This window comes from Plectropomus leopardus, chromosome 7 (genome assembly GCF_008729295.1).
Source record: "Plectropomus leopardus isolate mb chromosome 7, YSFRI_Pleo_2.0, whole genome shotgun sequence".
NCBI lineage: Eukaryota > Metazoa > Chordata > Actinopteri > Perciformes > Serranidae > Plectropomus > Plectropomus leopardus.
This window is the reverse complement of record NC_056469.1, coordinates 7,261,627-7,273,958: the sequence shown is the minus strand read 5'-3', so window position 1 is coordinate 7,273,958 and position 12,332 is coordinate 7,261,627. Positions and strand designations below refer to the sequence as shown.

At 39.9% G+C, this 12,332-nt stretch overlaps 2 protein-coding genes across 4 annotated transcripts; one reads left to right on the top strand and one right to left on the bottom strand.

Moving 5' to 3' along the window:
• The first annotated feature begins 719 nt into the window (after nucleotides 1-719).
• LOC121945652 (collagen triple helix repeat-containing protein 1-like) lies at nucleotides 720-5,686 on the top strand. 3 transcript variants are annotated; one of them, XM_042489947.1, is made up of 5 exons: nucleotides 720-951; nucleotides 1,985-2,053; nucleotides 3,697-3,915; nucleotides 4,026-4,242; nucleotides 5,187-5,686. In XM_042489947.1, exons 1-5 carry the CDS (start codon nucleotides 838-840, stop codon nucleotides 5,327-5,329), a joined length of 762 nt encoding a protein of 253 aa, XP_042345881.1. In that variant the 5' UTR covers nucleotides 720-837; the 3' UTR covers nucleotides 5,330-5,686. The 3 variants fall into 3 exon arrangements, with proteins under 3 accessions (XP_042345881.1, XP_042345884.1, XP_042345882.1); XM_042489950.1 differs by lacking the exon at nucleotides 1,985-2,053 and having other exon boundaries at nucleotides 720-909; XM_042489948.1 differs by lacking the exon at nucleotides 1,985-2,053.
• Nucleotides 5,687-5,811: 125 nt separating this feature from the next.
• LOC121945651 (mitochondrial folate transporter/carrier-like) lies at nucleotides 5,812-9,868 on the bottom strand. Its single transcript, XM_042489946.1, has 7 exons — nucleotides 9,411-9,868; nucleotides 9,103-9,253; nucleotides 8,915-9,000; nucleotides 7,497-7,651; nucleotides 6,968-7,081; nucleotides 6,623-6,768; nucleotides 5,812-6,529 (listed from the first exon to the last, which is right to left on the bottom strand). The coding sequence occupies exons 1-7, from the start codon at nucleotides 9,610-9,612 to the stop codon at nucleotides 6,403-6,405; spliced, it is 981 nt and encodes a 326-aa protein (XP_042345880.1). The 5' UTR covers nucleotides 9,613-9,868; the 3' UTR covers nucleotides 5,812-6,402.
• Between the last annotated feature and the right edge of the window lie 2,464 nt (nucleotides 9,869-12,332).

The following is a 12,332-nucleotide window of genomic DNA, read 5'->3' as shown; positions in this document are numbered from 1 at the left end:
TCCTCGGTGCTTGTGCTTTTTTCCCACCGATTCATTATGTTGAATTGACAGTGCGGAGCCCCTTGGTGAATGAAATCACTCTGATTGGTGGTTCAGCTCAGGCGACGAGAAGAGAAATGGAAGTGAAGAAAGTAAAAAATTGCCTCCCCAACCAAAACAATGAGAAAAATCTTTTTTTTTTTTAGGCAAGGCAAGGCAAGGCAAGTTTATTTGTATAGCACATTTCAGCAACAAGGCAATTCAAGGTGCTTCACACAGAACATTGAAATACAACAACAGAGGGAAAAGAAACACATTTAAAACATTATAAAAGAAGCATGTAAAAGGTGATTAAAAACAGCAAGTAGAAAAACAACAGATAAAACCCAAAAATATAAAAACACATATATTAAAATAAGAGTTGCAAGTTTTAAGATCAAACATCGAGGAAATGGTGGGGAGGAGTGTGTATGGAGAGCATTACAGCAAAAAATGAAAAGGCAAAAGCCATCCAGAGCCAGTAACAATCAGTAAAAATTAAAAATTAAAATGGGGGGGGGGGCTCGGGGGAAGCTTGCCCAGGACGCCGAATATGCTAGGTCCTGCGCTGCCAAAAAGAACAAAAAGAACAAAATGTGACAACATAAAGCCATTATTTTGTACACTGGCACACTTAAACAGCCCCACGTGAATATAAAAGGGATTCTCTTGAGGTTTTCTTTTCCTTAGAAAATGTTTCTGCAAGTTGACTGGCTCCTTCCTCCTTGTCCTGCCCTCCTAAAAACTGTCTGGAGTTGGAGTCAAACTGTCGCTTCAAGTCTCTCAGAGAGCGCGCACAGTTGGTCCGCTGTCTCTTGCATGATGTCTCCTCTCATCTCCCGCTTGCTGCTGCTTGTCTGCTTGGCTTTGCCGCTGTATGGCGTGGAAAAGGTGAGAAATAGAGGATACCGAAAGGATCCTGACGCTGACAAGGTAAGAGAGATTAGTTCAAATAACCACGCGGCCGCCACGATCACAAGTAGATTAAGTGGCGAGATTTATGCATTTTGGACAGATTTTGTCGTTCCCCATGGTGAAAATCATTTAAAAATGGGTTCATGAAATGATACTGATTATACTCAAATGACTTTGTTGTATTCCGCGCATTTTGTTGTATTTTTAATGCATCTATTAACATTGATGGGGCTCTTTGCATGTTCTGTTCATCCTGTCCAAAACTCATCCTGGGACTGCTTTTTCTTTTGGCATGCCAGAAGTCTGTTTAAACAACTGGTATCCCCAAAAGATTAAAAAAAAGAATAATAATAATAAAAAATTAAATGCTGATTAATCCATATGATCCACATGTATGCTTACAGTGCAATTATTGTGGTCACCACTTTGGCATTATGGTCTCCAAAATTACCTGTTCCTAGCATGTTTTAGCTGCTTTTTTATAGCTTTTTGTGTGGTCAGCTGGTTCTCTATTATTCCAGACCTGGCTGCTGTCCAGCAGACTGAATGGACAAAAAAAAAAAAAAAACTCTAACAGGAAGTAGGGGTTTGGCTCATACTGTCTGTTTCTCTTTGTTATCTATCTGTCTTACTTAGCAATTTATATGAAGTGATAAAGTTTGCTTTTGGGTAAAATTTTGACTGATATTTTTAGGCTGATATGTGTATTTTGATATATCTGAGTCCAGTCCAAAGCACCCAGTGCACATCAACACCAATCTTAGGCTGTCTTTGTCTAGAATTACATAACTCTCCATGCTGTAGGTAGAGTGGGAAGGAACAGAGAGGACACACATTTCTATCCTCAATCTCTGGGGAGTCAAATGAAAGTGAAACTGGTGTTTATTTATGCTGGGACTCTGTGGACGACCCTCAGGGACTCCCACAAGTCTGCATACCCCACTTTAAGAACTGCAGAACTACTCTTCATTATCCTCCAAAGTCATAGACCACAAATGAGACCACAGTGGAGGGATACTGAATAGCATTTTATGTTACCATCTGTATTTAGTGCTCTGGAAATGATGCAGAAAAGCCCAACTGCACTAGACACTCTGGAGAAGGAAGATCTGCTTATTTGGTAATAATAAAATTCCTTATTGCATCCTCCCAAGATCCTGTGAATTTAAAAAGTCTTAAAGCCAAGCATTTTTCGTTGTGCATGCTCCAGGAGAGCTTCAGTCCTTGTTTCCGTGTTGACTAATGCATGAAATACTTCTGATTCCTCAGCACTTTGGGGGCAAATGCAGCCTTTATGCTTCAGTTCCAGTAATGGGCTCTGTGCTACTAATATTCAGAAGAGCTGGAGTGTAATTCCTGCAGGCAGGCAGCACCACTACAGCAGACTGGAGGCTAATATTAAAGTCAGCTGTGTAGCAAAGTGGACAGAGGTTCCATTCATTAGTCTGCTTTGAAATGTCTCCAAAACTCCAACCCTCAATAAAATACCTAGACATTTCCTCGCTGAATATCAACCAAACAGACTCTGTATTTCTACATTTTGCCACCCCATTAACCAAGGAGCCCCCTTCTCCTTGAGGACAAATTCCAGATCTATGACAGCACGTGCATACCAAACCACAATCTACTGGTTTCATCACAGACTTCCCAGTTTGCCATAAAGATGATGTCAGACCTCACATCTCCAGGTTACTTCTGCTAGCCACTTAATGGCTATAACAGACTCATCTGCTTCACAGCAGCTGACATACTGTATTTCTCCCCATATTTAAGAATTTTCCAGATTCAGGTCATCTGAAATTTCTACTTCACCCCAGGGACTTGAGTTGAGACAAGATGTTGAAAGTGGAGTAAAAGCAAAGCTCTTTGTTCTCCTCTCCTGCTTGGGACTTTTTTTTTTTTTTCGCTGTTATGCCTTTTGGCCATCTGCCCCTAAAACTGCTCCACAGCTGCACGCTGAGCAAAAGGGCAGCAATGACCCAACAAAAGCCCAGACCAAAATCCCTTTGGTGTTTGCTCAAGGGCAAGGACACACTTCTACGTGTCCATTTATGTCTGTCCTGACTGAAGAAATGACTATGACACTTACAAATCACATAACCAAAATTAAAACCCAACTCTAACTAAAAAAAGCCTTAACAGCTAACCTACACACTATAATCTGCTGGTCATAAGGTCGCTTTGAAGAACATTTTATGCAGAGCTATTTGGATCTTCATTGTGTCTATCTCTGTATGTGGTAGGGTAGTTTTGGCAAGCTCCCCTGTCTCTGTGTGTCTCTGTGTGTGTTTGAGTCAGCTTGAGTAAGATGCGGCATCTGTTTAAACATAGCAGGAGATTCAGCTGGACAATGAATCATGCTGATAGATGTGCCGCCAAACACCTTCTAATTTCAGCTGTCTCCAAGCCTTCAGTTCCTCATTAACACACAATCTGTCACTCACTTGCTTCATGGCCTCGTGGTTGCAGGTTCTATTGCTTTGCCTTGGTTTGGATCCCATCTGTTTTTACACTTATTGCAGCCCTATGGCGGTGTATTTGTTTATATGACTGGTAAATGAGGTATAATCTGGCTCCTTGAGTGTGATGGTTGGATGAATGGCTGCATTTAGGTGTCTGCAGTGCATGCAGTCCAAACAGGGACTTATCCTCCAGGGAGAAAAAAGAAAATCCGAAACAGGAAGTTAGATAACAATAGGCTCTGCTGATGTTGTTGCAGGGCTTCTTTTCATAGTCAACTTCCTCTTTTCCTTGTTTTTCCAGTATGGCAGTTGCATGCAGGGGCCAGCAGGCACCCCTGGCAGAGAGGGTAACCCTGGAACCAACGGCATCCCGGGAACGCCGGGTATCCCTGGCCGTGATGGACTCAAAGGTGAGAAAGGAGAGTGCGTCAATGAGATCTTCGAGGAGCCGTGGAGGCCCAACTACAAGCAGTGTGCCTGGAACTCTCTGAATTATGGGATTGATCTGGGTAAAGTAGCTGTGAGTATTCCTAAATATTGTGGCTGTGCGTTTGAATCTTTTCACAAATTCACAAATGGTACACTGCAATGCATAAATGTGTCAAATTTTCTCTATGCACTGTGTTGCAGGACTGTACATTCACCAAGATGCGTTCAGACAGCGCCCTCAGAGTCCTCTTCAGTGGTTCCCTCAGACTCAAGTGTAAAAACGCGTGCTGCCAGAGGTGGTACTTCACCTTTAATGGAGCAGAGTGCACAGGACCCCTGCCCATCGAGTCCATCATCTACTTAGACCAAGGAAGTCCTGAGCTCAACTCGACCATCAACATCCACAGAACATCCTCAGGTATGACTAAGACATAGGCTTTGTTGCGCAATTAACCTTAACCAATAAAACACAAGCAACAGAGCAACATTTTGGGAAATACGCATATTTATTTGTTTGCTGAGAGTTATATACGACAGATACGAGAGTGGTATTGATGTTCTTGACGAACTCTCTGCAAAACACCATATATGTTTATTTCCAAAACAGGTGAGCTATTTACAGCTATGCTTTCCTTGGTGTACAATCCTTTGAAACTAAGAACTGTGAACCCTTCATATCTACAGAGAGAGCAGGCCCTCTTCCACAGAGTTCCCCGTACTGCACTAAGGTCCCCAGGAAGCAAATTTGTGCATACAAGGACAGTGAAGGAATGACCCGCCCTACTCAACCTGTGATTGGCTACTACTTTTTGCCTTCATTGGTTGGATTGTTCAGGGTTTAGACATTTAAAGGATTGGTTAGTGTTGGGGTAAAAATGTCATATGACGTAAGTCAATCACGAGCAGAGTAAGGTAGGCCATTCCGTCACTATCCTAAGAAACACTAATTCTCCCTTAGGAAAGCAGCTCAGCCTTGCTTCCAATTTATATGGCCATTTGCAGTATTCCAGTGAAAAAATCCCCTGTGATTCTAGTTATTATACATCTGTTAAGCCAGAGTGAACAATGCAAAAAATTGAGAGGGCCTTTTACGTTTTTACATCACCCAAAGGCAATCGTACGATTTGTTGCAATCTGCAACCTTGCCACTGAATGCCAATATATCCTTCACACTGCTCCATTAAGTGGTTATTTAGTTGCTGTGGATGCTGGAAAGCCTTGAAAACAATCCGAACAATAAAGTTACACTCCTCCAATTTGGAGAATTTATCACTGTACTGGAAAACCAAACAATTAAAAATCCGGAGACAGTTTGGGTGTTCCCTGAAATTCATTTGCTTTCTCTTCTTTTTTCCTCCCCAGTTGAAGGGCTGTGTGAGGGTATCAAAGCAGGGTTGGTGGATGTGGCTGTGTGGGTGGGGACCTGTGCTGACTATCCCAGAGGTGACGCATCTACAGGGTGGAATTCAGTATCCAGGATTATCATTGAGGAACTGCCCAAATAAAAATTAGAAAAGTTACATGAAATGGAGGGACCAGTCATGGTAGTATGACAGTATGTTATCTGGCCCTCCAAAATAATCAGGTACAGTTTGCGGAGGCATCACTGCATCACTGATGGTAACTTGAATGTGTGTTTTTCTTATTTTTATTTTGTTTAAATGCTATAGCAGTTGACAGGCCTATAAACAACTGTACTGTGTGATTTTGTATACCAGAAATCAACTTTGTACTGTAGCTTTTCTGCTTATGGGTGCTGTTAGTATACACAGTAACCATTTAACAGACATTGACAATATTTAAACTGTACTCATGTGACATGTTTCTGTTCATTGTTGCTGTTAATAAAGTCATCTTTTTTTAAAGAAGTGAACTCAACCTTTTTTACTGCTCATGTTTGGGAGCTGAAAATACCCTGTGCTTAATTTAATGTAGCCACAAATTCATACATTTAATGTAATTAAAGTATCAAACATGACAATGCAGAAAAAGCACAGATGAATTTTATAATAAAATAGTATGCAATGCAGATACAATTTGCTGCCAGCAAACTAATGAAATGTGGGATAAATGTACTGGTGTGTTTGAAACAAAAAAATCATTTCCACTGCTATTGTCTGTTTACAGAAAAGAATAATTTAAAATAGACAAACTAATATTACACACATGTGCAACCGGGACCCTGAGAAGATCTCAAATATGCTGTTAATAATCAGCTTTTCATGTTTCATCCAGTATCCCTTTCCGGTGCCAGAAAACAATAAATGTAAACAGAACTATGATGAAATATTTATCAAACTCCATTGATAAAAATGTCAACTTATGCATTGTAAAAAAAAGACTAACATCACAGCAGCATGTCCTTTGGCTCGTAAGACGTACTTTCCCCCAAAAGTCAAAGTCTTTCAACTATTGCTCAGTTTGGCAACTTTTTCATTCATTTTCAGTGCAAATGAATGCTTTTCACAGCACATTCACATGTATGCTAGGCCGAGAGCTGGCTTCAGTCTGATGCATTTCTCTCTGTGTGGTAGTGTCAGTGTGAGCTCAGAGTCTTTGCAGCTGTCGACACCAAACCTCATTCATTTTTTCCCATAAGGTAGCGAGACACATTCTCATAAACTACAAAGGTGATGCAGCAGGCAGGAGTCACACGAATCAAATTGGGGACGATGCCTTTGTAGAAACCGATGGCGCCTTCGTTCCTGCAGAGAGAGAAAAAAAAGCATTACTTATCAGCCAAATTTAGAGAGTAGGAATGCATGTGCGGCCCCTTTGTGAGTGGATCAGTATCATACCTCCACGTCCGTCTGATGACATCAATTACTCCATTGTATCTATTATGCTGGTCTTGCAGGCGAGCTCGAACCACCTGATATGGGTATGTTGTGGCCACAGCAAATATTTTGGATAAAGCTGCCATTGTGATGTATTCCAACGCACTCTGTTTACACAGATAAACACATGGAGAGAGAAGTTAGCAGGGCAGAGTTGGAAAACTGATGAGTCACTTCTTCAACTGCTAGTTACCCACTGTGGGCTAACTCTTATTAAACTTCAAAGCTACAGGCTTCATTGCTGCCTTTTATTAAACACTGAGCATGTTTCCAGACAGTTTGTGGCTCGTGGGGTTAATGACTCACCAGCTTCGAATCTGAAGGCACTTTCTTGTATTTGTTGTAGTCTCTCTTGAGCTCTTCATAGGCCATGAACTGCAGCGCTCCGTGGGATGTGCCAAAAAGACCAGGAACATAACCCTGTGACAAGTACATGTCTTTCATGACACAAACATACCCACAGTATGCTTTAAAACCTTCTGCATTATGTCTGTAGCTCCCTGCCTATCTAAAAGAGCTTTCTGTCATATTTTCACTTTGTTATGTGGTAGCAATTATCCTGCCAAGCTCACAGAACTTACATTGAGCACAATTTCTGGCTGTTACCATTATTAATGGCTTACAAGTTATCCACTCCAGCTAATATAGGCTATTGATGCCCTCTAGTGGTGATTAATGAACCAATACCACACTTGATTTCAGCCTAGTAGGATAAAGAACAACTTTTTCTGTGTCTGATAATTCCTCTACAAACAGCAGACCTGTCGGTAGGTTAAATAATTGTCTTGTGTTTTGCTGTTTTACATAAAAATACAAAAATTCACTGATGTTTCACCTTGTATAGTCCTGGCACGCCCTCATGGCGATAGATCTTGACCAGAGCATCTACCATCCCCTTGTACTGTTTACTGGTTGGGTCAGCATTGTACTGGAGCACCAGCCGGGTCTTGGTCACCCAGATTGGGTTGGTTAGGGTGAGCGTCAGGATGCCTAGGTGAGGACAAGTGGGTGCTGTTAGAATGAGGCTGACAACATTTGAAGAACAGGCTGAAGAACAATTAGTGGTTAAATACACAATTGTTTAAACACACAGCCAGCTCTTTAAACAGTGCATTGTTTTACTGTATGTGCCTGCAACTGAAAACCGGAGCCCTGCAAGATGGGAACGAGTGGTTCTCAACAAAAGCGAGAGAGGCATGATTTTAAGTAAAGCTGATTATGATGTGGTGGTTTCTGCCAGACAAAATTACCCTGCTGTTTTTGCAGAACACAGTGACTAAAGTTCACAGAGTATGGGATGATAAACAATACGTTCAGCTGTGGTTAAGGGTGCCAAACATCCAATCCATGAAACAGAAGACAAAAGCAATTCAAGCCAATAGGAAGGCCACAAGTATGCATATTGTTTAATATGAACAAAATAATGATTTATCAGAAGTTTTGGTGATGATCCCACTAAAAAAAACTGAGAAATGGAGCTTGTATGTATTCTTGTGCAGAGGTAGGGTTTTTGTAAGAATATGGTTATTAAACTGATTTAGGTTTACATACATTTTGCCAAGTGCAAGTACAAAGTAAAACGACAGTATTAGGTTAAGTAAAGATTTGTAACATCGGAAATGTGGAATTTCACATAATATGACTAATTCTGGTAAAGAGAAATTAAAAGTTAAATTATATTTGGTAAAATGTGGCAGTTAAAACCTCATAAATGCAAGTTTAGATTAACATTTATTTAAAAAAAACAAACAAAAAAAACCCCCCAATTTAAGACATTTTAGGACATGCACAAACAGTGATATAGCTTACTCCAGTGTCATCCACTGCAGAGACATTTCCTAACAGAGCACCTCATTAAACTATTCTTGCATACTGCTGAATAATGCATCAAATAGTTCAGGCTGTTTTTGAGGCAAAAGTGGCTCCTATCCTGCCCTCGTCAGGTATTCCTGATAAAAATATGACTGAGTGTCTGAGAAAATTAAATTATTTTCATGCAGTTTAAGGCAGGTCTGTTAGATCTTCTATTGAGAAGTTTAATTTGCAGCCCCTAACTCAATTTGGCCAACAGGAAGCAGATCCATGTGACCCCATGAGAAACTGAACAGCAGGGCTGTGTACTAATTTGTTCCTGCCTCCTGTCAGCTATGGTCAGCTCAGAGCAGTATCATCTGGCTGGAGTTGTTGACTGTGTGCTGATTGTGAGAGTGTGTCTTCAGGACGACAGTGTTAACACACACACATAGGACTAACCTGCTTTGGCTGCAGACACCAGGTGCTCTGTGGCACTCAGTTCAGTTTGACGGCCCTCCTTTGTGTACCCTTTGATTGCATTGTAGCTGTAAGGGGAGAAGATGTGTTACAGATCATTTTAAAGATCAGAGCGATTCATGAGAAATGACATAATGCGGACATGATGAACCAGTTTATAGCCAACGTACAAAAAGAAGTAGAGACCCCAAGATGCTCCCGCACCCCAGAGGTTGGGTGTCACTCCTTGGTAGAGTCCTCTGAGTCCCTCCTGCTGCCAGACGCTCTTCATACAGTGAAATATGCCCCTGTACTTAGGTCTTAACTCCAATCCATCACTTACTACATTGAAACGACAAAAAAAAAAACTTTTGTTAAGCCATGTCATTCAAATTTAAAATGAAACATAAACAATATCTAAAAGGAAATCAAGCTGTGGCAGCATAGCACCGTTGTCATTTCAATTCCTTTTACAAAAACAGAAGTCAGCATACTGTACCTGCAAACCTGATTTTGACCAGATCCAGAGGGTGAAGCGCCAGTGTTGACACCACCCCCCCACTAAGACCAGCGACAAGGTTTTCTATCTTCACATGGCTGAATACTTGCTGGACATGTCCAACTAAAGAGACAGCAGAAGCGGGTTTGCTGGACACCGTGTCTGTCACGCTAACGGGACCGTGGTTTGGAGCGGAACTCATGTTTACACCGTGAATAAACTGGTCGGCTCCTGTCTGCTAGCTAAGCTCTCCGTAAGGTAAGGCTAAAACGTTACTCTGTAGCACTCTGTAGACGGCTCATTAGCCCCGCTGACGCTGCTGTGCGGACGGTGCTGACTCCATGAACCTTCCGCATATTCACCGCACGTTAGCAGCTGAACCACGCTTTTGACATGCGGTGGCATGCCATGGCTGAGGTAACGTTATCCAAAATGTCAAGTGGCAGTGCTACTGCTCGACCTTGCTGGCTAGTACTCTAAGTAAACGTCAAACCGCCATGATGAAGAGCACCGCTTCCGGCCCGAACTTTCAAAATAAAAGCATTGTATCTATGAAGTACGCCATGCTGCAGCCAGGTGCCTCTGCAGTATACTGGGCTCATTGTTTGTTTGTTTTAAGTTTATTTTATTTTATTTTTACCCAGTACAACACAAAAGTTGTACTGGTGTACAAATGTCCCACACACACACACACACACAAAATTGACAGTACAGGTGCATACCTGGCCAACAAACAACATGTACCTAGTATTTAGAGTAAATAAAGAAAGTAAAAACACCTGAAATAAAATCTGAATACTTTTACTTTTAATTTTACTAGTGGTTGGTAAAATTTTATTGAAAAAAATCACCTGCCAAAACTTTTTTCACTCGTATTATGGATTTATTAAATATTTATTCATTTTTAGGTAATAAAGGCACTTAAAGATTGTCCTGGTAAAAACATTTTTTTCCACATGCTTTAAAAGGTCCACTGTGCAGGATGTAGAGGCACTTAATTTATTGGCAGAAGTGGTATATAATATCCATAACTATATTTTCATGTCTTTATAATGACCTGAAAATAGGAGTTGTTTATATCTACATACCGAGTGGGTCCTCTTTTATGCTGTGCCATGTTAACATATAACAAGCAAATTAGAGATTAAATCTTTACACTTTAGCTAAATGTTACTCCATGTGGGTGAAAATCTCAACTGAGAACTTTTATTCTATTTTTAAAGGCTAGAGCTGAGGACTCGTATTTGTTACCAAGCTTCACTGAACTGATAATACATTATTAAGTCTGTTTAATATAAATTAGAGAAAAAATCTTTCTGCTGTTAAAAAAAGGCAACTAACTAAACCTAAAGTGTGCCAAAAGACATTTTTTTGCACTTGATCTACACAACACATTCAAAAATAATATTAAATAAGTGTATTTTATTATGTCAGCTGTGTTAAGGCAGAAATTCTCAAGCTGTGGTCTTGGCTGTTGGCATCTACAGGTGAAAGGTGAACAAAAGGTGGATGGACCATCATAAAACAAACAGTTAAACTCAAGTCAATTCAGTTCAATTATTTTTTATTTTTATAGCTCAATATCATAAATCACAATTTACCTCAGAGGCGCTTTACAACATACCACACCCTCCTATGATTCTCACTGCAGATAAGGAAAAACTCCCCCCAGGAAATCCTTTAATGGAAGGGCAACTGGGGAGGAATCCCTCTTCCAGGACGGACAGATGGTCAGTAGATGCCATGTGTACAGAACAGACCAACATAACAAGATTACAGTATAGACAATCCATATGACAAAATACAGAGAGAGGGAGAGAGAGAGAGATGCACAGCAACAACAACAATAACAATAATCATAGGAATATGATTAATAATTCATAGAACTATATGGTCGAGTATATTAAATGCATATGTTAATATATGCATTACAAATAATGTGTATACCAATAGTAGAAATATGACTCATGATAATAGCAGTATACAGTAGACTATATTGAATGAATATTGTAATATATGATAGTTTATGTATTAAAAATAATAATGTGTGCGTAAAAATAGTAGAATGTAAATAGTAGTATGACTCATAATAATTGCAGTAGTATGCTTCAGGTAGGACGACAGCAGCAGATACAACCACATACCATGATCCAGGTGCAAGCCCATGGGAACCTCTAAGACGAGAAAGCACAGAAGCTCCAGGGAAGAAGAAACGTTAGTGACAAAAAATAAAGGAACATGAATGTGTGTAAAGAATAAAGGTGGCTGTAAAGTCTTCCAGCTTGGGTGTGAAAGGCTTAAGAAAAAAGGTTTTCAAATAAATTCTAAGTTTGTTTAGGGTTAGGGTTGATTATTAATCTCAAGTCAAAAATGGCAAAAATTCACCCTCCTTGGTTGCTGCCTCAAAGAATGTGACATTAGTAAAACTGGGGGGAGTGGATTCATTTAGTCTTAGCATAATAATTATGACACAGCTAGGTTTCAGACAAAATAAATTAATATGATTACCAAAAATTAAATCATTTACTAACAAGGTTTTAGATGTTAGCATTCTGGTGTTTAAGAATCCACATTTAATTCTCCTATTTTGTTGTACTAGAGACGGAATTAATTTTTATCAGGTTTTTATGTACAGCTCTTCTTTTGCTTACTTTACATTTAAATTTACATTTTAAATAATAATTTTAATAATTTTAGGAATTTTCTTTTCAATTGAATTTATTTCAATATTTTATTTATAATGCAATACAATACAGCACAATACAATGCAATACAATACAGCGCAATACAACACAATACAATACAAAGATAATAAACACTTCCACCCCCTTTCACAGGGAATAAGAGGAAGAAAGCTCAAGGAGAGCAACAGAGGGTTCCCCTACTCCCCCTTTGTTGTCTGCAAACGTTTTGAACAGAATA

Bases quoted from the DNA above. Each gene is read 5' to 3' on its own strand.
- LOC121945652 (XM_042489947.1), top strand. From the start codon at position 838: ATGATGTCTCCTCTCATCTCCCGCTTGCTGCTGCTTGTCTGCTTGGCT. The intron at 3,916-4,025 runs GTGAGTATTCCT...ACTGTGTTGCAG, and splicing joins TTGATCTGGGTAAAGTAGCT to GACTGTACATTCACCAAGAT. The intron at 4,243-5,186 runs GTATGACTAAGA...TTTCCTCCCCAG, and splicing joins CATCCACAGAACATCCTCAG to TTGAAGGGCTGTGTGAGGGT.
- LOC121945651 (XM_042489946.1), bottom strand. From the start codon at position 9,612: ATGAGTTCCGCTCCAAACCACGGTCCCGTTAGCGTGACAGACACGGTG. The intron at 9,254-9,410 runs GTACAGTATGCT...GTTTCAATGTAG, and splicing joins GGTCAAAATCAGGTTTGCAG to TAAGTGATGGATTGGAGTTA. The intron at 7,652-8,914 runs GTTAGTCCTATG...GTCCTCACCTAG, and splicing joins GGTGTCTGCAGCCAAAGCAG to GCATCCTGACGCTCACCCTA.